We start from the raw sequence: 27,309 nt of genomic DNA on the forward strand, positions 1-27,309 counted from the left end.
TTCTCAACCATTTTACAAATTCTGTAGTTATTTTAAACAGAATTTTTCTTTCTATTCTTTCCTTTAATATTTTGTTATACAGAATTGCTGATGATTTATGTGGACTTATTTTCTATCCTAAAACTTGAAGCTCTTTTTAAATTAATTTTTATTTTACTTTCTAGGGTTCTGTAAGTAAACCATTATATCATCTGCAAAAGCAGTAATTTTGCTTCCTCTTCACCTATATTTATTCCCTCTATGTCTTTTTCTTGTTTTACTCCTATAGCTAGCATTTCTAGCACTCAATCAAATATTGATAATGGACATCCTTGTTTTACCCTAATCTAATTGGATCTAATTGGAAAGCCTTCTAGTTTCTCCCCACAACATATAATGCTGGATCTTAGTTTTAGATAGATACCATTTATATTAAGAAAAGATTTATTTATTCTGGTTTCTTAGATAGGAATGAGTGCTGCATTTTGTCAAAAGATTTTTTCTGCATCTATTGATATAATCATATGATTTTAGTTCTTCTTGCTATTAATATCATTATTATATTGTTAGTTTTCCTAATATCAAATTAATCCAGTCTTCCTGTATAAATTAAACCGGTTGTAGTGTATAATAATCATTTTAATATGTTGCTATAGTCTCTTTACTAATATTTTGTTTAAAATTTTTACATAAATGATCATTAGCCATATTGATCTATAGTTTTCTTTCTCTGTTTTGATTCTTCCTAGTTTAGGTATCAAGATTATATTTGTCTCACACCTATCAGACTGGATGAAATGGTAAGAGGGGGAAATGATAAATGTTGGAAAGGATGTGGAAAAATTGGGACACTGTTGGTGGAACTGCAAACTGATCCAACCGTCTGGGAAAGTAATATGGAATTATATCCAAAGAGTTATCGAACTGTACATACGCTTTGACCCAACAATATCACTATTAAGTCTGTTTCCCAAGGTGATCAGGGAAAAAGGAAAAGAACTATATGTTTTAAAATATTTATAGTAGCTCTCTTTGTGGTGGCAAAGAACTGGAAATTGAGGGGATGCCCATCAATTAAGGAATGGCTAAACAAGCTGTGGTATATGATTGTGATGGAATACTACTGTGCTGTAAGAAATGATGATCTGGTTGGTTTTAGAAAAATATGGAAAGACTTGCATATAATAATGAAAAGTGAAGTGAGTAGAACCAAGAAAATATTGTATACAATAACAGCAACATTGTTTGAAAAGTAATTGTGAACAATCAAATTATTCTCAATAGTATACTCAAATCAACTATGAAGGACCTATGACGGAAGATGCTATCCACCTCTAGAGAAAGAATTGATAAATAGAAGTATGCATAGTATGGTTTTTACATATATTTATACATATGGGTTAAATGTTGGCCTTCTATAATGTAGGATGGGGAGGCAGAGGGGGATGGGGAGAGTTCAGAACTTAAAATGTAACAAAAATAAAATAATTTTTTTTAAAGATCATATTTGTATCATAGGAAGAATGTGATAGAGACTTTCCCTATTTTTTCAAGCATCTTACATTGGAATTAATTGACTTTGAATGTTCGATAGGATTCATTTGTAAATCCATTAGGTCTTGGGTTATTTTCTGCTTTTAAATTTCTTTTTCTGAAATTGGGTTAATTGTTCTATTTCTTATTCTGTTAATCTGGAGCATTTTATATTTTTGTAAATATTAATCCATTTAATTTAGGCTTATTATTGATATATATATAATTGGGCAAATTTATTTTTAATAGTTTGTTTTATTTCTTCTTTTTTTGTTGTGAATTCACCTTTTAAATTTTTTGATACTGGTGATTTGGTTTTCCTCTTACTTTGAAAAACTAATTAGCTAATCGTTTATTTTCAAAAACTAATTCCTAGTTTTATTAATTAAATATGGTTTTAATTTTCTTTCAATTTTATTAATCTCTTCTTTGATTTTCAGGATTTCTATCTTGGTGTTTAATTTTTAAAAAAATTTGTCTTCTAACGTCTTTTGTTTTTAGTTGCATGCCCAATTTGTTGATTTCTTTTTACTTTTTTTTTCTTGATGAAGTGTTTAGAGATATAAATTTGCCTCTCAGGACCACTTAGGCAGCATCCCAAAATTTCGGTATGTTGTCTTATTATTATCTTCATGAAATTATTTATTGTTTCTATGACTTAGTCTTTGACCCATCAATTCTTTAGGATTAAATTATTTAGTCTGCAATAAATTTTTAGGCATTTTTAGTGGCCCTTTATTGAATGTGATTTTTATTGTACAGTGGCCAGTAAAAGATGTATTCCATCCTTCTGCTTTTCTACATTTGTTTGTGAGGTTTTTAAGCCACAATACATGGTCAATTTTTGTAAAGTTGTCACAGAGCTGAGAAATAAGTATACTCCTTTCAATTCCCATCCAAGAATCATCAGGGATCTATCATATCTAACTTTCCTAAAATTCTATTCATGTCCATAACTTCTTTAATTTTTGGTTAGATTTGTCTAGGTCTGAAATTGTCTCCCACTATTATAGTTTTATTGCATGTTTCTCACTATAGTTCATTTAACTTTTAGGTATTTAGATGCTACCTTATTTGGTACATATATGTTGTTGTCATTTTCTACAATACCTTTCAGCACAATTCAGTTTCTCTGTTTATTTTTTTAATCAAGTCTATTTTTACTCATGCACTGCCTGAGATAATGTTTGCTACCTCTGCCTTTTTCACTTCAACTGAAGTGCAACAGATTTTGCTCCAGTCCCTTATTTTGAGTCTGAGTCTTTCTCACCCTCTCATTATAAAGAGGATAATGAAAAAGTATAGGAGAATAAGATGGAGGAAAATACACAATTAACAATTATACTGCACATGTGAACAAGATGAATTCATTCATAATATAGAATAGTTGAATGGATGAGAAAGTAGAATCCAATAATATGTTGTTTACAAGAAACATGAAACATAAAGACTCAGACTCAAAATAAGGGACTGGAGCTCTATGCTTGATCCATTTTCCCCTGCCCCTCTTTTCTTTCCCTCACCCAGAGTCCAAGCACAGGTTATTTTTTTCCCTTTAAATTGCTTTTTGATATATACCCTCCCTGTTAGTGTGCTTTGCTTATGACTAATCATTTCATGAATCTACCCTCATTATTACCCCCCTTCTCTTTTCCCTTCTGTCTCCATTGAGTTAAATATATTTCGACATTCAACTTTGTATATGTGTGTGTGTTTTCTTCCCTTCTTTGACCAGTTCAGATGAAAATGAGGTTCAAATGCTTCACATTCCCTCTGCTCCTTCTCCTTGTTTGTATAATGTTCTACTTGTACTCCCTGATTATGTGAGGTTGTTTCCCTACTCTTCTGTACCCATTTTCCTCTTAGTGTATTCTTTTTCTCCTCTCTTTCTTTTCCTTTCTTTTAGACTCTCTCTTCTTCTTTTCCAATGTTAGTCTGGCTTCCTGATTCTTGCTGCCTAACCTGACTCTGCTTACCTGTCTGGCTCTAAAAAGCATTTCAACACTTGATCAATTAATTTGACATAGGGGTGGAGCCAAGATGGCAGCTAGAAAGCAGGGACTCGACTAAAGCTCTCCACCAGGACCCTCCAAACACCTATAAAAATGGCTCTGAACAAATTCTAGAATGCAGAACCCACAAAATAGCAGAGGGTAGCAGGACTCCAGCCCAGGACAGCTTGGATGGTCACTGAGTAAGGTCCATTGCACAGAGCTGGGAGCGGAGTAGAGGAGAGCCCAGCGTGGGATGTGCCTGGACCAACCAGACCGGGAGCCAGGCGGAACAGGCCCTAGTGCCCTAAATCAGTGAGCTGTGGCAGTTACCACACTTCTCAACCCAAAAACACCAAAGACAACAGACAAGGTTAGTGGGAAAAAACTGCGGGGACAGAGTGAAAGTTCACAGTTTGGCCACTGCCCCGGGGGCAGTGGAGGTGGTGCAGCTACAGAACTACAGCTTCAGTTGCTTCTGGCCCCAGGCCTGCCTGGTGGGAGGAAATAAGTGGTGGATCAGAGCAGGAGTGCAGAGCCTGCTCAGATCTGAGATGCGGTCTGGGTTGGCAGTTCTTGGGGGAGGAGTAGCACTGGTGTGCTTGCTGTGTAGAAATAGCTCTGAAAACAACAGTGCAGCCCCTCAAGCTTGGGACAAAGTACTCTATACTCAACAAGCAGTCATACCCCGACGAAAAACTCAGGGATCAAGTAGTTGGCTGGGAACATGGCCAGGCAGCGAAAACGGACTCAGATTCAGACTCAGACTTTGGAATCTTTCTTTGGTGACAAAGAAGACCAAAACATACAGCCAGAAGAAGTCAACAAAGTCAAAGAGCTTACAACAAAAGCCTCCAAGAAAAACATGAACTGGACTCAGGCCATGGAAGAGCTCAAAAAGGATTTGGAAAAGCAAGTTAGAGAAGTACAGAAAAAATTGGGAAGAGAAAATGAGAGGGATGCAAGAAAACCATAAAAAACAAGTCAATGACTTGCTAAAGGAGACCCCCAAAAATACTGAAGAAAATAACACCTTAAAAAATAGATTAGCTCAAATGTCAAAAGAGCTCCAAAAGCCAATGAGAAGAATGCCTTGAAAGGCAGAATTAGCCAAATGGAAAAGAAGGTCCAAAAGACCACTGAAGAAAATACCACCTTAAAAATTAGATTGGAGCAAGTGGAAGCTAGTGACTTTATGAGAAATCAGGATATTATAAAACAGAACCAAAGGAATGAAAAAATGGAAGACAATGTCAAATATCTCATTGGAAAAACCACTGACCTGGAAAATAGATCCAGGAGAGATAATTTAAAAATTATTGGACTACTTGAAAGCCATGATCAAAAAAGAGCCTAGATATCATCTTTCAAGGATTATCAAGGAGAACTGCCCTGATATTCTACAGCCAAATAGAAATTGAAAGACTCTACCAATCACCTCCTGAAAAAGATAAAAAGAAAACTCCTAGGAATATTGTTGCCAAATTCCATTGTTCCCAGGTCAAGGAGAAAATACTTCAAGCAGCTAGAAAGAAACAATTTAAGTATTGTGGAAACACAATCAGAATAACCCAAGATCTGGCAGCTTCTACCTTAAGGGATCGAAGGGCTTGGAATATGATATTTCAGAAGTCAATGGAACTAGGATTAAAACCAAGAATCGCCTACCCAGCAAAACTAAGTATCATGCTCCAAGGCAAAATATGGATTTTCCATAAAATAGAGGACTTCCAAACTTTCTCAGTGAAAAGACCAGAGCTGAATAGAAAATTTGACTTTCAAACACAAGAACCAAGAGAAGCACGAAAAGGTAAACAAGAAAGAGAAATCGTAAGGGACTTACTAAAATTGAACTGTTTTGTTTACCTTCCTACATGGAAAGATGATGTGTATAACTAATGAGACCTCAGCATTAGGGTAGATGAAGGGAATATACATATATAAATATATATATATATATAAACATATAGACAGAGGGCACAGGGTGAGTTGAATATGAAGGGATGATATCTAAAAAAAATCAAATTAAGGGATGAGAGAGGAATATATTGAGAGAGGGGAAAAGGGAGAGATAGAATGGGGTAAATTATCTCTCATAAAAGTGGCAAGAAAGAGCAGTTCTGTTGGGAGGGAAGAGGGGGCAGGTGAGGGGGAATGAGTGAATCTTGCTCTCATCGGAATTGACCTGAGGAGGGAACAACATACACACTCAATTGGGTATCTTACCCCACAGGAAAGAAGGAGGAAGGAGATGGAAAAGGAGGGCAGATAGGGGGAGGAGGTAATCAAAAGCAAACACTTTTGAAAAGGGACAGGGTCAAGGGAGAAAATTGGATAAATGGGGATAGGATAGGAAGGAGCAAAATATAGTTAGTCTTTCACAAAATGAGTATTGTGGAAGGGTTTTACATAATGATACACATGTGGCCTATGTTGAATTGCTTGCCTTCTTAGGGAGGGTGGGAGGGGAGAGAAGAGGGGAGAGAATTTGGAACTCAAAGTTTTAAAAGCAAATATTCAAAAAACAAAAAAAAGTTTTTGCATGCAACTAGGAAATAAGATATTCAGGCAATGGGAAATAGAAATCTATTGTGCCCTACAAGAAAGTAAGGGAAAAGGGATGGGAAGGAGTGGAGTGACAGAAGAGAGGGCTGACTGGGGAACAGGGCAATCAGAATATATGCCATCTTGGAGTGGGAGTCAGGGTAGAAATGGGGAGAAAATTTGTAATTCAAACTTGTGAAAATTAATGCTGAAAACTAAAAATATTAAATAAATAAAAAAAGAAAAAACAGAGGCAGGAACTATATGAACATAAACATAAAAACTTTTTATACAAATAAATGGATCTAAAAAACAACAAAAAAATTAATTTGACAAAGTTTCATATTTATACGCATTTTACAGAGTTAACACAAAAGCTAATTTGTAACTGTCAGATTCAGATTTCAACAGTGTATGCAAAAACATTATGAAATGGATGTTAATGCTGGTTTTATTCATGAATCATTTTGAGGTTTAACTTGATGAAGGTGAAGAAAGATGCATAGTATGTTAGTTGGAAGGAAGTTTTTGAGTAAAAGTAACATAAAAAGATACACTGAACTGAATGGAGTTGGAAATTAATGACAGATCAAATAACCCAGTATAAAAAATCAGTCTTTCTAGTATGAAGGAGCCTCTCTGTGATTGTCATGACAGGTAGCTTGGCAGAAGATGAGATAACCACAGGTTCCCCATTCATAAATACTCAAGTCTTTTCTACTGAAGGAGCATGATACAGCTCCTGTATCATTTTCTCCAGGAAACTTTTCCTGATTTCCCCTAGAGTTGACAGCTCTTAGAAAATCAGATAGCACTTAGTTTTACAGCTCTCTAATATTACTGTTGTCTGGGTTTTTGTCTTCTCCTACTAAAACATAAGTTTTTCGAGGGTTGGCACCATGCTATTTAAACTGTATTTCCCCCAAGGCCTATCACCATTTCCTGCTCCAGGTTGTGAATTGATGCAGAATTAAAATGCAAATTTGCAAATGGCAAGAAATTCTATTCTCTATTGCAAGTAAAAGCACTGGACTGAGTCAGGAGATTTGGCTATAGTCCAGACACTTGAGCTATTGAGCTTCACCTGGGTGAGACACTTCCCTTTTCTGGATTACAGCCTCTTCATCTGAAAAAATACAGGGATTTGAGTACCTGGTTTCTAAGGTTCATTCAGCTCCAATACCCTGTGGTGTTACACAGGTGTTAACAAGCAGGCTCAAAGTTTCTGGGAGAAAGTAACACAAGGGACACAAGCCTCTACCCAGGGCACACAGATGCTTTGTTTCAGCGCTAATGAGGAGCTTCTGGTCCGTACATTTAAAATGAGTTGGTATTTAGTTGATCTTGGCTCTCAGTTTCCTTAGCAATAAAATTAGAGATTTGGACTAACTATTCTTTAAGGGCAGTTCCAGCTCTAAATTCTAAATTTTTATTTCATTAGCTGATCTTCTCCTAATGTGAACAGAAAAGGGTCCAGAGGTTCTAGAGCTAATACGTTTCATTATGCTTACATTTTGTTGACATTTTCCTCAACTTAAAGAAAGCAATTTCACAGGCTGAGATTCACTTTTTAGTTTTCATGACTCTCCAGGCCAGCAGTCGAAACTCAATAAAAAAATTCATATTGCTTACCTATTTCTTAAAAAATATTTCTAATGTTTACCCAGATAATTTTTTAAACAAGAATTTATGTCTAAGTTCAATAAAAACTGTGAATCAAGAAGAATGAGATTCTAGTTTTTTCAGCTTTACAAATTTATTTTAGAGTTATCAAAACCGGAACTTGAGGATATAATGATAATATTTAATTTTTTTCTCCTCCAACTTATATTGTTACTAACTAGCACCCAATACCCCCACTTCAAATTAGAAAAAAAGAAATGGAAATTTCCTGCCAATATATAGTCCTTGGTCAATGTTAGTTTACATACTCTGTATTTTCCATTTAAGAAATGAACGTGCAAATACAAGTACAACCAACATTTCTTTGACCAAATATTACTGTTAATTAAATACTCTTTCATACTAAAAAGGAAGACAACATAGGTGACATCCAAATTCAATGCCACTAGTTCTTAAACACCTATTGCCAGCAACAGATGTTTCAACAAAGAAAAGAGAGTTTCTGAAATAAAAAGGTAAAATATAAATTTTCTTCTACATCACGCTATATAAAGATTTGTAGTTCTCTTTTGTGCAAAGAACAGAAAGTTGTAGGTCTTTCTATAATCAAGCAGTCTCTGGAAATGATCCGTTTTATTTATTCTCCACAAATGATCAGTGGCACAAAAGATCCTCTGGCCTACATCAAGGAGACATAAGTCAGTCTCCATGCTGGATCTGCTAAAGCCATCCTCAAAAACGCAAGTCTCATTTTCGGGTAACAAATCGCACATTGATGGATTCTCCAGGTGTCAGAAGCCCATGGGTTTTTGCGTGAACTGTTTTAGTTAGATGAGAAGATTTGATCTCAAAATGTTGAAGTAACTGAAAAGAGAAAGAGAGATAATAAGCATTCTAACTACCTAAAGTAAAAAAAAATGCAGTTTCCTATAGGATTAATATTACTACCATTTCTCTCAATTCCAGGGAGCCAAAGTAATGGTGATAATTTTCAAGAAAATTAAGTTTATCTCCAGGAGAAATGCTAGATCAGTAAGGGTCTACTCATTTGAAAACAGACTATTCATTCCTGAACAGTGGCCTAACACATACAATGAATAGTCACTAAGTCAATAAACATTTATTAAGTACCTACTCTGCCAGGTACTGCACTAAGGACTGGCCCTAAAGCAGTGTGGTGAAGCAGAAAGGACCCGGAGGACCTGATTTTGAAACTTGGCTCTCGTTCCTTACCTGTGTGACCTTGGGCAAGTTACTTTACCTCTCTGGGCCTCAGTTTCCTCACATAAAATGCCTGGGGAGTGAGGTGTCTAAATACCTCTAAGCTCTTTTCCAACTCTATGTTCCTATAACCTTATGACCAAGGATAGTTCAGGTCACAACTGAAATCAAAAATTTTAAATGCTTAAATTTTAGGTTTCATCATGAAAACTCCAGCTTTGTGTCTTCTACTCGGAGTTTTAGATCTGTATCTAACACCCCCACTTCAAATTGGAAATAAATGGAAGCTTCCTGCTAATATATGCTTATTTCAGAGAATGTATACTGTATTTTCCATTTGAAAAATGAATTCGTAAATATGATCAATGTTTCCTTGCCCAAAGAACAAAAAATATTATTATTAATTTAAAACTCTTGCACACTCAAATGGAAGACAACGTGTGTGAATCCAAATTCAAGGCCCCTGGTTTTTAAATACCTATGGCCAGAAAAAGATATTTCAACAAAGAAAAGAGAGCTTCGGAATGAAAAGATGAAATATAGATTTTCTTTTACATCACATTAGATTACAACACAGAGGTTAATTTTTTTAATACAAGATGATTTTGGTGGGCTTCTTAACCTGGAATCTGTGAACTTGTTTTTCAAATATTTTGATGACTACATTTCAATATAATTGGTTTTGTATATTAAAATTTTATATTACTCTGAGGAGGGGGTCTGCAGGCTTCATCACACTGCCAATGGGGTCCATGACACACAAAAAGATGAAGAATTCCTGATTTAAAATAATACTATTCAAGTTTTCAAAAATGTTTTTCTTTTTAACTCCCCAAAATGGTTTTTTTAAAAACATAATTCAATTCAGCAGAATGAAAATGGTCAAATTAAGAAGTCTTGGACTATGCATCCCTTACCTGTATCATTACAAGGTGAATTTCTAGTTCTGCAATTCTCCTTCCTATACAGCTGCGGAGGCCATAACCAAAGGGAATGGAACCAAAGTTGTCTACCCTGTCCATATTTCCTTTCCTCAGCCAGCGCTCAGGTTTGAATTCCTTTGCCATTGGGAAATTTTCTTCTTCATAAGATGTAGCATAATGACATAGAGCCAGTTGAGTCTGAGGAAACCATTTACAGCAGAAAATAACTGTGGCATGTGAAAGCAAAGTGAAAAAATGCTAGCAAAACAGTCACTACACAGATGTCCTACCCAGAAGCAAACACTGAAATCATATTATAATTTTAAACAAGGCCATGTCTGTGTCCTTTAAAAAAATTGGTAATTTTTAAAAGCACCTATTATCTCTCTCCCCCAAACTGAACAATGGAAAAATAAGAAAAGGAAAACCACCTAAAATATGTGCACATATGTGTGTGTGTGTGTGTGTGTGTATAGTCCAGCAAAAAAAAAATTCTCACATTATCTATATCCTAAAATGTATGTCTGTGCTTTAAGTTTATCACCTTTCTGGCAGCAGGAGGGTGGCATGTTTCATCATTAGTACTCTGAACTCATGGTTTGTTATTGCATTGACCAGAGTTCTAAAGTCTTATAGAGTTGTTATTCTAGGATAATACAGTTATCATTGTATAAGTTATTTGCTTCACTATGTATCGGTTCATAGATGTCTTCCAAGTTTTCTCCAAAATGGTCCATCTCATCATATTTATGGTACAGTAATATTCCATCATATTCACACACTATAATTTGTCTAGTTATTCCCCAATAGGCAGGCAGTCCCTTAGTTTTCAATTTTTGTCTACTACAAAAAAAAGCTGTTATAGTTTACTCTTTCTTTGATCTTTTTGGGGTATAAGCCTAGTAGTAGTATAGTTAGGTCAAACTATATGCACCTTTTAGTAACTTTCGGGGTGGAGTTCCAAACTGCTTTCCAGAATGATTGGACCAATTCACACCAGTGTATCAATGTGTCTATTTTCTGATAGCCTCTCCAGACATTTGTCATTTTCCATTTTTGTCAGCTTTGCCAAAGAGGACTTTATGCTTGGATTCATATAATTTCTGGCATATCTACATAGATAAACCCTCATACTTTATAGCTGCTACAGTTATTATGAATGGAATTTCTCTTTCTAGCTCTTCTTGTTGCATTTTGTAGGTAATATATAGAATGTTGATGATTTATGTGGATCTGTTTTTTATCCCGCAACTTTGCTGAATCTATTGCTTCAGTTATTTTTTTTGGATAACTCTTTGAGGTTTTCTCAACAAAACACCGTATTATTTGCAAAAACCCCCAATAATTTTATTTCTTCTCTATGCTTATTCTCCCAATTTCTTTTTCATCTTATCACTATAGTTTGCATCCCTAGGACTACCTTAAATAATGGTGGTAATAATGGGCATCCTCACTTTACCTCTGACCTTTTTGGAAAGGTCTGTAACTTTTCTCCATTATATATAATATTTACTCTTGTTTTCAGATAAACATTATTGACTATTTCACAGAAAAGTTTATTTTTATGCTTTCTAGAGTTTTAAACAAAAACAGTCATTAGATTTTTATCAAAAGCCTTTTTCTGCATCTATAAATAAATTTTCTTGATGAAATTTTCCATTTTTTCTATAATTTGCCTTTTCACTGGCCAATTCGTTAGAATTATGTTATATTGTCTCCAATTACTTTTTAACTTTTTCTTCAGGGACCCTTTATTGAATATCACTTTTACTGCACTGAAACTACTAAATAATGTATTTAGTATTTCTGCTTTCTCATATTTTATGTGCTGTTTTCATGCCTCATTGTAAGGTCAAGTTTTGTAAAAGTGCTATGTACAAAAAGCTGGTAATTCTGTATTATGCTACATAAGGTAATGAAGCAGAGGGCCACATTCAATTACCATTTTGAGGGGAAATAAATTTATCACATTATATCTAACAGCCACAAAAGATGCTGTACACAGATTAGCAGTAGGTAAATCATTTTCTATTCCCATTTGGTAACTGCCAAAGATCTATCACCTTTAATTTTTATAAAGTTCTATTCATATCCTTACTTTTTTTTCTTGTTTATCTTTTGGTTAAATATATTTAGGTCCAAAAGGGTACAATGAAGGCCCCTACTATTATACTACTATTTCTATATACTATATATTACTATCTATATCTAATAGTACTATACTATTTTACTACTATCTATTTCTCCAATTTACTTTTCCTTTAAGTATTTAGGTACTGTAATACTTGGTGCATATAAAGAGGCATAAAAACATCATCAAAAAATATGGCATCTGTTGAGGAAAAGCTTAAAGAGTGATCTAAAAAAAAGTAAAGCAATAAATTGAGCAAAGTTGCAGGATAAAAAATAAAACCACATAAATCGTCAACATCCTGTATGTTACTAACAAAACCCAACAATTAGAGCTAGAAAGAGAAATTCCATTCAAAATAACTGTAACCAAGTAAGAACATAAAAGGCCTCTAAAAATTATATCAGGAAGACAAAAATCCCTACATGAGCTAAGGCTTGCAAAAATATACTAGGAACAAAGAACTGTGGCTTTCAAAGTTATATGGAAGATAAAAGGAAGAAACAATGAACAGGAGCACTGCTAGAGGTGGCTGGATGGATGTTAACGGGTGTCAGAGAAAGGAAAATTATTTAACTTCTTTTTCATTTCTATTTTTTACATCATGAAAAATGTTATTCAGTTTGGAAATGAAAAAGAAAAAAGGTTAAAAGAGAAATGGAAGGAAACGAACATGAAGCACCTGCCATATGCCAGGTGCTCTCATTTGAGCCTCACAACAACCCTGGGAGGTAAGTACTGTTACTACTATTCCCTGTTTTACAGTTGAGGAAACTGAAGTAAAGTGATACCTTTCATTTGTATGAACTGATGCAGGCTGAAATAAGCAGAACCAAAAGAACAAAATATGTAATAATTACAAAAATGTAAAAAAAAAAGAACCCTAAAAGGAAGATAGACTTTGAGTAACTGAAAAATCAATGAAGGTGCTGGAGAACCGATCATGAAGCCTGCCCTGATCCTCATAGTAGTGAAGTGGGGGGCTTCTCAGGCAGAGTATGATATACACTATTGGATTCAGTCACTGTATCAGATGTTTTTGCTTAATTGTTTTACTTTGTCACAAAGGAGGAATCAGTCTGAAAGGAGGAGAATTTCCTCCTCACAAATAACTAACATAAAGATAGAAGATAACAATGAAATATTTCTTTGTAAATTTATCAATGCAGATTTTTTCTTCATCTATTAAGTTGCAGTGCCTTTATGCTTATGAATTGCTGTGACTGAAAAGTATTCATCACCTTGTGTCTAATCTAGTAGTGAGACTCTCCTAACTCAATTAATCTAGTCCTCCTATGACAGATGCCAGGCCTCTCACTGGGCCTAGAACAACCTTTGAGAATTCAAGAGTTAAATCTATGTAATGATGAGTAGGACTGGTGAAAAAAGAACAAGAAAACATGTAGAATATATGTAAGTCCAAAAGTCATTCCCCAATACATAAGTGGTCAAAGGATATGAACAACCCATTCTCAAAAGAAGACTTGTGGACTATTAACAATGACATGAAAAAATATTCCAAATCACTAATAAGATAAATGTAAATCTAAACAACCGCAATGTTTGACCTCACATCCTGCAAATTGTCAAGGATGACAAAAAATGAGAATAGTCACTGTTGGGGGGTTGTGGAAAAACAGATGGAACTCTGAGTCAGCACAACCATGTCGGAAAACAATTTGGAATCATGCAAATAGAGTGGCTAAAATGTTCATAACCTTTGACCCAGAGATTCCACTACAAGGCTTATTCCAAGGAGGCCACTGATAAGAAGAAAGTCCCAAAATACACCAAAATATTTATAACAGCATTTCTTGTGATAGAAAAGAATTGGTAACAAGTAGATGTTCTTCCACTGGGGAATAGCTAAACAAACTGTGGTACATGAATATAATGAAATACTGTGAGAAATGATGAATGTGATAAATACAGAGATACATGGAAAGATCTACATGAAGTGATGCAGAGTGAAGTAAGTAGAGCCAAAAAACAATACATACAATGACTACGACAATGTAAATGAATAGAACCATCACAAAAAACAAAATCAAAAGTCTGTTTCAGCATTATAAAAAAAAAGCATGGCTCAGAGATATAAGATAGCCCCATCCCATCCCTTTGCAGTGGTGGGAGATTCACAAGTTTTATACATGACACAGTTTCAGACTTTTTTTATGTGCTCATCAGTTATGCTGATTTACTTCTCTTTCTTTTTCCTTTTAGTTTGTCTTAAAAATAACATATATTACATGAGATGGCTCTTTTGGAGGGGGAGGGTAAGGATACTAAGGGAAATACTTGTGATGTAAAAAAAGATATCAATAAAGTTCTTTTAATGGAGAAAAAAGAAAGCATTTAAAAACTCTAAAAATGTTTCAAATGCCATTTTAATTTTGAACGTCCATCTTTTTTCATTTATGGTTAGGATCAGATGTGCAAGATCAGTTACCCTGGGCTGTATCCTGAGCTCTACTACTCTTCAAAACACATTGCTTTCCCTCCTGTGTTTTCTGTTTCCCAGTGGCTGAAGAATAGTTTTATGTTATTTACATCTCCTTTCCTATGAATTTGAAGGTCTTTCTCCAGATTGCTTGCAGGACTGAAGCGAATTGTTTAACTTAACCACTATGTGTTTTGGAGTTTACATCCTTGGGTTTTTTCTGATGGCAACTTATGAATTCTTTCAATTAGTATTTCATTCTCTAGGTTCAGGAGTTCTAGGAAGTTCTCTTATATTATTTCATGTATTATCATGTTTGGGTTTTTTTGTCCTGTCATATTCTGGGAGATCTATGATCCTTAGGTTGCTCTATGAATCCTGCCTTTAGGATCAGTATGTTTTGCTTGCATAGAGAACATACTTTGTTTTAATGTAATTGTTTTTTGCTTCTTTTCTTCTAGGTAATTCTTCACTTCTATGTATTTGCATTCCCAATCTATTGTTCTCTATTTTGCTTCTTTGGTGAGGCTTGCCATTGTAGATTCTAGTTTTTCTATTCTGCTCATTATTTTTACTGTGCAGACCATAAATTCTCCTCTTATAATTTTAATTTCTCTTTTTAGCCACTCAGGAACAGTGTGTTGTGGTTCCATATTCAAAAATTCCATAAGGTCTTCCATATTACAACAAATGCTGGATCATTTTCCTTTGCTTTTACAGCATTTATTCACAGATGCCTAAATTTATTTACATCTGGAAGCTATATTTCTTTCTGCTGTCAATGTTTTCCCCATTGATTTATCCACTTATGTTCAAGGTCTTTGAGTTTTCTTCTCCTGAGATCTTTTGTAAGTTCAACTTGCCCTCCTCCTTATTTTCCCCTATTACTTACTTTCTGACTCCCTCCCCTCTGATTGTGGTATCCTTGAGAGACATCTCAGAGTGTCCCAGTCTCCTCCCACACTGGACAATTCACCATTCAGCAGCTTAGGACTCTGTCCCAAGTGACTTTTGGGTGGACAGAACTGGCCCCAGCTGGATGCTGAGTACTTCCCTCTGACTTAGTAGACTGCTACACAGTCGACATACACACTATGCCTTGCCCAAGTGGCTGTCCCATTCCTTTTATTCCTCAGTTTAGAAAGCTTCCATGCTAGTGCTATGGGGTTGATTTTTGTAGTTTGGGTCTCTGAGGCTCTGAGAAGACAAGGGAGTGGGATGTGGTACTGAGCTCTCTTTCTAGCCCAGCCATAGCCTGGAGCACAGCAGATGTGCTCTGGCTATCTTTCCTGGCCTGAGCAGACCTCTGCAGTGTGAAACTGGGATCTCCATGGCACTTTTTTTGGATTCTAGGTATCCTAAGTCATGGATATAGTTGGAATTTATCTTTGGTGCATAATTTCTGTTTTGGAGAGGTTTGAGAGGGAATAGTATGGAGAGTACAAGGAAAGGGGTGGACCTCATAATAGAAGAAGGGCCACTTTTCCTCTGACTGGAGGAAAGGAAGAGAAAATGGGGAATGTTGCAGAGGAAACTTAAGGTAAAAAATTGGAGAGAAGAAAGGGCTCATAGCAGATAGCCATTTTTTCTCTTGGTAAAGCATCAGGAGTTCTCTGATGAGAGGGAAGAAACAGATGACTTGAGGAGCCAAGAGAAGATCTGTAACAGAGACTGTGAGAAGTATGGAAAAAAAGCCATTCAGAGAATGGCTGTGTAGCAGAGATGCGCCAATAACATAAACGTGCAGCATACCCAGTTAGCATGGTTATGTGGCTTTCTACAGAGGTATTCAGCAATCAGGAAAAGGAACTGCAGAGGCCGGTGGTGGGAATAACCCAGGGTTGGGATTTGGACAGAGAGGAGTGGTGATAGGACAAAGAGATTTGAGTGTACAGTTTAAAGTTGAACTGATTAGCTACATATTGTGAAGGGAGAAAAGGGAAACCAAAACACAGGTGACTGGGAAAGCAGGAGGGGTGGAGCGACTAGAGGTCATGATGAGGATGAAATACAGGATTAGGAAAAGTAAGGCAGAAGGAGAGAAAGAATTTCAGAATTCTGAATCATAGAGGTTGAACATTTATGGGCAGAGTAAACACCAAGGGTAAGCTGGTACTTCTGAGGTGGAGTGAAGGCACAGATCTCAACTATAAACTCAATGGAGTCAAGTGTTACATGGTGACAAAAGGCTAATGTTGTCTTGGGCTCTATTAAAAGAATGACAGGGTTCACAACAAGAGATGTAATGGTTCCACTGTACTCTGAACTGCCTACAACCCCTGAAGGATTTTGTTTGAACCGAGTCATGTTGAATGTGGAATGTTTGAAGGACTATCTGAAGGGCTGATAGATGGAAAAGGAACCAGACTTATCCTGTGTGGGCCTCCAGCAGACAGAACTAGGACCAAGGACCAGAAATCAAGGGGAAACATGTTTTGCATTAAAATAAGGAAGAACTTCATAATAATTAGATCTGTCCTTTCTTGCCAACTCTACACCATGCAACCTGCACTGCAGCCATCATCCTTATCCCCCTCCTACTGGAACCTTGAACTCTGCCCTTGGGTTGACAAATTCTGATAGATGAGCTTTTACCTCATCGTGCCCACAACCAAACCTCCACATCATTCTCCAGCCATCTCTATACCATGCTGTCACCTATAATGGTACCTTACCCCTTTCTACCTCCCCTTTGTTGCTATCTTCCTCCAGCAGAATGCAAACTTCTTGTATTTGTTTGAATCCTCAGTCCTTTGCACAGGGGCTATCACATAGTAAGTGCCTAATAAATGTACTATTTATCATGTCCCTATTTAAATAGGTAGTTCTTCACAAAGCAGTGAGTTACTTGAAACTTAAAGTATTCAAGTAGATATGATTCATTTCACATCAATTCATTTCAATAGGCATTTATTCATCTATTTGTAAGTTTTTCCTGAACAATGAACCTGAAGCGACCTCTCTTTTAAGCAATGCAGTATAGAAATAGTGTTGGATTTGGAGTTCAAGGACCTAGGTTCAAATCCTAGCTCTGTCACTGACTCCCTATGTGACCCTAGGTCATAGCGGAGGGGAATCTGCGGCCTCAAGACCACATGTGGCCCTCTAGGTCCTCACGTGCAGCCCTTTGACCAAAACTTCTGACATTTGATTGCATCAAAGGGCTGCACGTGAGGACCTAGAAGCTGCAGGTTCCCCACCCCTGCCTAGGAAATTCATTTCACTTCTCTGGGACTCGGTGTCCTTCTGAACTAGTTAATTTCTAGGTTCTAGCTCTCTCTAGTTTTATAAAAACTTTTCGTATGTTTATGTATCTGTAATATCAATTAAGTTGGGACTTTTTTTACTGTTTTAGAATGCTAGATTAATTAAGTGTCTTTGATTGAGCCTTACTAGGTGCAAAATCCCAGGCCCAAACCCCTAATTACTAGGTGCTAAGCCTATGTGGGCATGAAGTCCTCAAGGTCCTAAGGGGAGTTGCTAAGACCAGAGCCAATAGTAGGAACCTAAGTTCTGGTCACTCAGATGACGTTTGATGATGGCTAAAGAGTATATAAAAAGAGAGAACAGAGCTATTTGCTCCAGCAAATCTCATTCCTGGAGGCAAGGGACTGTGGCCAGCCACTCTAAGAGCCTCCCGGCTCACCCAGATGTTGATGGTCTCTTGGTAACTATGAATTGTATTTGGTCTGTTTACAATGTATGTTTGTAATTTGTTTGTATTTGCTCTGAAGTTCAGGGTGCTGGCTTTTTTCCCCTGAACTAAGTGAATGATATTTGCATGTTGGATTGAAATAAGATTGTTAACCCCTTAATGTTGCTTCCCTTAGTAAAGCAGATCAAAAGAACCTGTGCCAGCGGCGTCTTTGTTGTTGGGCTTGTGTTGGTCTTTCACCCCCACAGCAGCTGCTAACCGGATTGTTGTAACAGTATCTTTCAAAGTTCATGAATTCTTTAATTAGGAATGGACCCACTCAACTTTCTTTGTATCCCAAGTTCCCCATCCTTCCTAATATCTTGTACACATATCAAAAAATATTCACCATTGTTTTCAAAAGATTTAAAATGGAAAAAAACCAAAAATCCAGAAGGGGAAGGTAAAAGAGGAGCCGGGAATGTGTTGAGCACCGTTCTTAGCTTTTTAAGTACTTTGGGGTTTTTGCTTTTTTTTTTTTTAAAGGCAATGTTCTGAAGGATATTGGGACTTCCTACAGTAGACCACTGGGTAAAAGTATACACTTGGTGTCAGCAATAACAGGGTCATCATTATATATTTCACCTCACAGTTCCTTCAGCTCCCTTTTTACAACAAAGTATCTGCAAAAAAAGGGGATGTTATGAAGTTTTACCTTAGTAAATACAGAAAAAAGATTACAATCCCAACCATCTCCCCTAACTGCATGCCAAACTCACTCCTTTTGGAATTAGATACCCTCCAATAATCAAATCTTCTTGGGTTACTCTACCGTTTCCTGGTAAAACTGGAAATAACCTAGAGAGAAATAAAATATGAAATAGTTTTAACTACTGTAAAGACAATTTGGATCCCAAATAACTGCAACCTTTAGAACCACAATTCTCTCAAATAAATTACCCCCAAAATACCTGGAATAAAAAACATTGTTTAATGAATGCTAGTAGACTGAAGAGTCACATCCTTTGTAGAAATTAAGTGGTATATTGTACAATAGATAGGTCGTTAGAATACTATGCAAATTAAGGTAACGAGTCAGGCATGAAAAAAACTGCCCTTGATGTATCTTAAGCAATGTGTTTTTTGCCATGAATTTTTCCCTACTGAATAATCCAGAAACTTAAATAATGAATCTTATTGCACGTAGATAAAAGGTTTAAGCACTTAAATGTAGATGCAAGATCTAAATGAATTGGCTTTCTAAGTTGTTCTTTATAATCACCTTGGAAAAGGAATTGATGCTTTAAAGGTATATTTCTTGACATGACTTTTGAAAGCTTTCTACCTTAGGGTTTCCTTGAGCAAAGCTCTGATCAGTGGTACTCTGGGGATATCCTCTGCTGTTGGCACATGTTTTTTCCCCAAGTTCTTAATGATCTCTTGATACACTGACTGCTGAACTTCTGGATGTTTTGCCAGTAGGTATGCAGCCCAGGACAAAGTGAAAGAAGTCTAATAAAAAACAAACAGAAAACACACATGTATGCACAATTAAAGTGAGTTACAAAAACAACTAAAAATTAAATGCTTCAAAAAACAGAAAATTTCTAGATAAGGCATTCCATTTTCTACATATGTAGATCTAGAGAATTGAGCTATGTTAAGCATCTAGGCTACATCACATTCTATTTCCCCACAATGCTCTCTACTTTGCCAAAACAAATATCCTCCTTTCTAACTCTATCACAGAAAAAAAAACACAACCTAAATATTCTTAAAGACAAAATCAACTACATACTACAAATGCTATTTTTTAATAAAGAGCAGCAGGTGATTTTTACTTCTGAATACATTTTTTTATCTCAATAAATATAGAATGTTTAACTGGTTAGGGCTTAGACTAGACTCAGGTTGGAGCTACTCCAGAAGGCCACATTTGGCATTGGTCTGATGTTGCATGGGTTAACTTGTATTTTTAAGGATACAGAAAGTAAACAGTAGTAGTCTGCCATCTATGAAAATTCTTGCTGGATAGCCTGGCATCGTGTTAGTTTAGCTACCTGCCTTCTAAAGGATTCTCAAATTTCCCTGAATCTGAGTCCTCTCAAGAACAAATCTGGCTTCTTGTAGACCTCCTAGACTCAGCATGGCCAGTCCGAAGCTGACATTCCTAATTCAAAATGATCACTAACCTACACTAGTCTAGACTTGGACCTCTGAGTGGATTAAAACCATACTGGTTCTCTGGAGATGGGTTTCAAGGTATTATTAGCTCAACCATTTGCTCTAATATGTTCGTCAAATAAATCAACAAATACTTACTGACTGCCTATTAACATATAAGAATACCATTTTCTTTCTTTATAGTCACAATGTCATTCTTTGAGACAAAGAATAGTGGCATGATTCTCAAACACAATGTAATATTTCTAGCTACTTGCATTTAATTTGGTTGATCCCCTTTAGACCTCAAATTTTATTCTAATATTGGTTTTAATCACCTCTATGACTCTGTGTCATTTTCTTATGAGTGATGATATTCCACAATAAAAATGCTTTCGGATAATGAAGCTCAGAATTTGGCTAAGAAAGCCCTGAAATGCCTAAAATAAATCCTGTTTCAGAGAAACAACATATGGGCTATATAACTCAAATTTTAGATGTTGGAGAAAGGGCTTAGTCCTAGCATTGCTAAATTCTGAGCTTCATTATCAGACTGGCCCCAGGGGAAGGAATTTATCATCTCAAAGGAAGTCATAGAGAGGCTGTGACCTGCACCAGCAGAGGGAGCATATATCTTGATAAAAATAAATAGACCCACAGATCTCTGAAACAGGGAACTTTTAAAGCTAAATAAACATCCATGAAAAGAACATAAGAAATTTCTATATAAAAATGACAGTATGAAAGTGAATAGGAGGGCTGTCACAGTTTGTCAACTGATAAACCCAAATTGGGGGTCCTAGCTTGGTAACAGTTTTTCCCTTCTTCTACATTCTTCTCCCACATTCTTCTCCCTGTAATATTTGTAGCTGCCACTAGATGGCAGGAGAAAATACATGTGTGTCAGTTGTCATTTCTTAAACACTGGCAATCAAGATAAAAGATTCTTTACAGTGTTAGAAAAATAACTGCTTAGGATGTTCTGTAAACTCAATATTACCTAAAATAAATCTGTAAATAAACTGCACCTAAAAAACAAATATGTGATTAAAATGAAATCCTCTTCTGCTGGCACCCTCTCATAGAATTGTAAGCTCTTTCAAGGCAAAAACAGTTTTTCCATTTTTGTCTTTGCTTTCCTGTAGCCTAATATAGTTAACTTATACATAGTATGTACTTAATAAATTCTTGTGCAATTAAATTTTGTCTGTCTGAACTTCTTTAAGCTCCCTTGGTTTACTTTCAGTACAACAGACTTTAGCAAAATGATCTTTGTTTTATAACACCGGAAGCATTGTTTTCCATTTTTCAGAAAACCTGTTTCTCTTTATTTAGGAGCCTTGAGCAATATCCTACTTCATCTAAGAACTTGTATAGTTTCCTGCCAGAAACTTTTTGCTACTTATTTCCAATCTAAGAGTTTCCTGCTCTCTCTACCCTCTACCCCCTGTTTGGCAGGCTTTGCCTCTTACCTTTTCAATCTTAAGGTCTTAAGAAACAAAAGCAAACATGCTAGCCATTTAAAATTTCATATAGATAACAGGTCATATATGTAAGTATATGCATATAAAACCAAGATACAGTAATAAGAAGAATTGTTTCATTATATAAACAAAACACATCTTTCCTGCCAGATTCATGAAAACCAATTAACCAAAATATTCCTTTCTTATTTTCTGCCCACGACCAAAACTGTCACAATTGCTTCTAAATTACCCTATTCTACATGATGTTTTCTTAATTAGCATTATTTCAAAAAGACCACACGGGCATGGAAAATTACTTGCAAAATATCTGGAATTTTGTAAATGACACATCTCATTTTCCTAATATTGAAACAGCTTCAAGCTACTCATCACTACCAGAGCTCATTCCTCAGTCTTCTCCATAGGGGAGGAGAAAATGTAATCATACGACTGAGTTTTTTTTAATGTTGAAATTATACCCTCTCAAGTTCTCAGCACCTTCATCTTTTCCACACTCCCAGAATTATTCTACATAAAGCAAAAGGCTTAGAAACCAATAAAAAGGGACCTTACAAAGTGCTACACAAAACCTTTAACAATCCCTTTGTGTACCTTCGCTTTATAATGTGTAACAAAAGTGTAGTTTTCTTTTGGAAATCTTTACCAGTTCAAAAGCTGGTTAAATGAAACCAAAAATTCAATTGGCATTAAGCCATGCAATGTCCTTAAAGTTGAATAATTAGAATAATTAATTTAAAATTCAAAATTGGGGTTCCATAGGGATGCGGAGGCTTATCAGGTTAAAACTGGCTTTGTCTCTTAAGAAAACAAAACAATTGAAAAACTTACTGTGTCGACCCCAGCCAGGAGCATTTCAGTCATGTTGGCATAGATCTCTTCTAATGTTAGCTCTTTGCTAATTAAGAGGTGCGTAAGTAGTCCTCCTTTTATGCTTTCTCCTCTATCCAATTGAGACTGAATATCTTTCAACTTATTGTCAACGTGAATTTGGCCTGTTTAACAAGAAACTTCTTTTAAAAAAAGGCTTAGTTGAATACACTCTATAGTTTAGATGTCATCTTACCTTTGTCCTGACAGTCCCAGAAACAACTCCATTCAGAGGTTATTAGTCTGAGAATAACATAATTGATAATCAAATGATCACTTTTACATGTAAAAGATAAACATGTGGGCAATAAGCATTCCACTTATATTTTAATTATTTAAATAGGCACGAGCTACATTCAGGATAAAACCGTTTCACAAATACAGCTAAAAGGCAATGGCTTCACCTTATAGGGAAAACACGAAAAGCACACTTTTGCTTGTCAGGAATATTTACTATGTAGGATGGAAAGGCAACGTGGGTGTAGTACAGTGATTCTTAACTTGAGATCTGTGAACTTTTCTTTATAATATTGATAACTATATTTCAATATAACTGGATTCCTTTGTAACCCTATGTAGTTTATTTTATCCACTTAAAATGCTATTCTGAGAAGGCTTCACCATATTGCCAAAAAGGTCCACTACACAAAAAAAATTAAGGACCTTTGCTAGAGTTGACAGTGCACTAGCCTCGGAGTTAGGAAGACCTGGGTTCAAGTCGTGCTCTGACACAGACTGGCTGGTGTTTCCTTGAGAATCATTTAACCTCTCATTGTTTGGGACAATCCTCTGATATTACATAGCAGGTACTGGATTGTATTGGTAGAGAAAGTTCTATAATAGGAGTTCCCTATGGTGAAGAAATCACATATCCCACTAAAAAAAAAGTGTACCCAAGATGAAGATGTATGTATGCCTTTGTAAAGTGACAGAAGTGCAATAACCTCTTCTAGTACACAAAACTATCATTATATTTTAAAAATATCCACCTATGCCGTTATAGCAATTGCACCCATCTGAATCAGGAACAATCATTCTAGAACACAGGGGTTTTTTTAGAGTTTGAAAAAGTCACTAATGGATTCCACTCTGTTCTCTTGTAAAGTTTTTTAAAAACAGAACTAGGTAATATGGCACCCCTCCCCCTTGCCCTGCCATGTTACCCCCCTCCATAGCACATAGAAAGCCAGTACTTCTGGGGCAGCTTCCCCATGGCTCTAATATTCTCACTAATGGCAAAGCTTGGCTACTCGGGCTTGGAATAGGCCAAAATCTTCTCAGAAAACCCATCACCCATATTTTCTCCTATCAAAAATTCTGATATCAACAAAAGGCACCTTCCTTCCTGAATTCAGTCCTCATTCCTATCCAGCCCTAGTCTTTTCTGACTCCACTCCTTTATCACCTTAGCTACCTATTAAACATGTTGAAGTAGATATCTCATAGGCATTTCAAGCTCAACATGTTGAAAATAGAGTGCATCTTTACTTCAAACCCCTCCCCTCTTCCCATCTTCTCTATTACTGTCAAGAACACCACTATGCTTCCAGAATTCCAGGTTCATAACCTTGATATCACTTTCACTCACTCCATATATAAAACCTCTTGGCAAATCTTACAGTTTCTACCTCTAACATATCTCACATCTGTCCCCTCTCTCTCCACTCATACATTCCATAGGGTCCCTACCCTATTTCAGGCCTTCATTATTGCTTTCCTGGACTAGCAAAACAGCCTTCTAATTTGCCTCAAGCTTCATCCCACTCCAATCCAACTTCTACACAGGCTGACAAAGTGATTTTCCCTAAGTGCTGGTCTGACCATTTCACTCTCCTATATGATAAATTCCACTGCTTCCCTATTACCTCTAAGAGCTATCATATACTCCTCTGGCTCTTAAAGCACTTCACAACTTATCCCCAATCTACCTACCCAACCTTATTATACATTACTCCTCTTCACAGACTCCAGGGTCCAATCAATCTGGACCACATAGTGACAGTCCATTTCCCATCTTCATACCTTTCAAAGAAGAGTCCCCAAGCCTGGAATATACTCTCAGCTCTCCTCTGCCTCTTAGAATCCCTAGTTACCTATGAGACTCAGCTCAAAAACCACCTATTTGAGATCTCTCTTTGTCTATCCAGATGCTAGTGCTTCTTTGATTCCACTGAAATTACACTGTATTTATTTTTCATGTATAGGTATATATATGTGTATATAGATACACACACACACACATATACACTATACATATTGTTTTCCTTCCCCTCCCTGTCTGCCAAATCCAAGTAAAATGAAAACTCCTTCGAGCCGGGATTGGTTCAATTTTGTGTATCTATACCCAGGCGCCAACACAATGCATGGCACATAGTAAGCACTTAATAAATGCTTACTGATTAACTGATAAAAAAATTCTAGCGCTGGTACCCTCTTTTCTGCCTCCTCTTCAAATCACATCTGTAGACAAGGCCACAGAAGATACTGAATATGTTCAAAATAAATTCGATAGGACAGAAAGCGAAACAAAATATTTCAAACATTGCTTCCATTTTAAAATAATTTAAAGAAAACTTGCAACATCACTTGGACTGAAAATACAAGTGAAGAAAAAATTTACAGGGTGAATCATGTATTGTTGACTTAATTTCTTTTACTGTGTGTATCTTAATAGTTGATCAGGTAGGGAGAAAGAGCCTTTCAGATGAAAATCAAGACAGTCAGTTGACTACACAGTAATAAGAAAATTTAAAGCAAATATATCAGAATTCATACATCCAAATGGTGTTCTTCTTCAAAAGAGTCCACTTGGGAAGCTACTATTCAAATGGCTGACATTTCTTTAATATTATTTGGAACCTCCTTTCAAACTGCCTCTTGAGATAATTTATGAGTCACACAAGAAAATTAGTATAATTTATAGCTGCACTTGATTTTATAAAAAATTCTCATTAAATTTCATTTTTTTGTATTTATTATAAACACTGACATGCATTGGTAATTACTATTTTTCATAGAAAATGTATAGTATTTTAGTTGTATTATGGGTTAAACTATTGTGGTGTAAAATGTGGAATTCAATACTAGGATCCTCTGCTTCCATATCCATTTCTATGTCATTTTTCATATTTATAAATGGATTCCTTTTGTTGTTGTTGCTTTTTTTAAACTCAGAGTAATTTCCCAACATATATCCTGGCCCCCGAATACTTTGTTTTAGCCTTTATAACAAAGAAAAACAATTACACAAAAATGACCAACAAATTAACCATGTCTCCTGCAATATTTTGTAGCTGTAGTCCTCCATTTCTCTACCAAGAAGAGGGATGCCACACCTTGTCAGTCCCTCAAAATGTTATTGCCAAGATTGATCACATACTCCATACAACAGTTTTTGTTCCAAATGACTTTCTGCTGTTTCTGAAAAATCATTTGCATCCCCAAAACATGAATATTTGCTACCACTGAGGATATTTAAAAGAACATACCATGGGCTCTAAAGGCAACTAAAAAGAGAACTTTTTTTTAAAAAAAATCTAATCCACTGGTTGTATTGTTGGAACAAGCGAGTATTCATTTAGATGTATAAGTTCTAGTATATATAAGAATCATATTCAGTCATATTATTCATGTTTCACGCTAATTTTTAAAACTGAGCTAAAGGATTATTAATACAGATAACATTTACTATAAATATATTGCACATCAAGTCAATCTCTGCCATAAATAACTCACTATCTTGGATGAAAATTAGATGTATAATAGGCAGTAGAGTCAGGCCAATTCTAGTTTTATAAAAAATGACCCTTCAATTCTTCTCTTACTAAATTTGAAGAGTCCATCCCAGGATCTGCAGAATTCTTTCCAGGGTTTAGGGATAAATGGGCGAAGCCATTTGGGAATAGCTCCTGCATACATGGTGGTCTTAAACATACTAAACATCAACTCCAATGCTTCGATGTATTCCACAGTCAGCTGGGGGACATTGTTTTCCAGGCAGCCCAAACGACATTCATAAAGAATAGTAGCCACTCCTAGATAGGAAAAAGGCAAGAGTTTAAAAGCCTTCTTCTGAAATGATGACATTGCAAAGGCTAAAGTTGTAATAATAAAACTAAGTTTCAAAAGCTTAGGAGACTTGTCACTAGAAATTGACAAATCACAGCTTCATTTTCTTTTTTTTAAATTTTATTCTGAGCTTAAGAAATAAAACAAGTATTTCTATAACAGGCTGGAATAGAAAAAACAGAGGATTGCACCTGAAATTGCAGATCCATTATGTACAATTTGCTATTCTTTTCAAATATACAACAAAATTATCATGTACCTTTCTTCTCCTCACCCCAAACTTCAAGATGGCTACTATTAGACACAAATCTGTATGTGTACACACACACACACACACACACACACACAGACACACACACACACACACAAATCTGTATATGTACACACACATACACAAGATCTTTGCAGTTAGTTTGAGTATTTATAATAGTCAGGATGACTCGGTTGCTCAAAGCTACTCTTAGAACAATATTCTTGTTACTATATACAATGTTCTCTTGGTTCTGCTCATTTTGCTCTTCATTATTTCACAGAAGTCTCCCCATGCTTTTCTAAAATCATTGAGCTCATCATTTCTTTTAGCACAGTAATATTCTATCATGAACATAATACCACAGTTTGTTTAGCCATTCCCCAACTGATGGGCATCCCCGCAATTTCCAGTTCTTTGCCACCATGAAGAGAACTGCTATAAATATTCTAGAA

The 27,309-nt window shown here is 35.9% G+C and overlaps 1 protein-coding gene across 1 annotated transcript in view; it reads right to left on the minus strand.

Annotated features, from left to right (window-relative positions):
- Positions 1–8,417: 8,417 nt before the first annotated feature.
- Positions 8,418–27,309, minus strand: part of LOC118835355 (cytochrome P450 27C1) — a 36,076-nt gene continuing 17,184 nt past the window's right edge. The window contains exons 4-9 of the mRNA XM_036742548.1: positions 26,361–26,570; positions 22,498–22,661; positions 19,365–19,531; positions 18,799–18,877; positions 9,809–10,012; positions 8,418–8,534 (exon numbers count right to left, since the gene is read on the minus strand). Of these exons, the coding sequence (XP_036598443.1) occupies positions 8,418–8,534; positions 9,809–10,012; positions 18,799–18,877; positions 19,365–19,531; positions 22,498–22,661; positions 26,361–26,570 (941 nt within the window). The remainder of the gene's footprint in view (positions 8,535–9,808; positions 10,013–18,798; positions 18,878–19,364; positions 19,532–22,497; positions 22,662–26,360; positions 26,571–27,309) is intronic.

The sequence above is a fragment of the Trichosurus vulpecula genome, chromosome 2, assembly GCF_011100635.1.
Source record: "Trichosurus vulpecula isolate mTriVul1 chromosome 2, mTriVul1.pri, whole genome shotgun sequence".
Lineage (NCBI taxonomy): Eukaryota > Metazoa > Chordata > Mammalia > Diprotodontia > Phalangeridae > Trichosurus > Trichosurus vulpecula.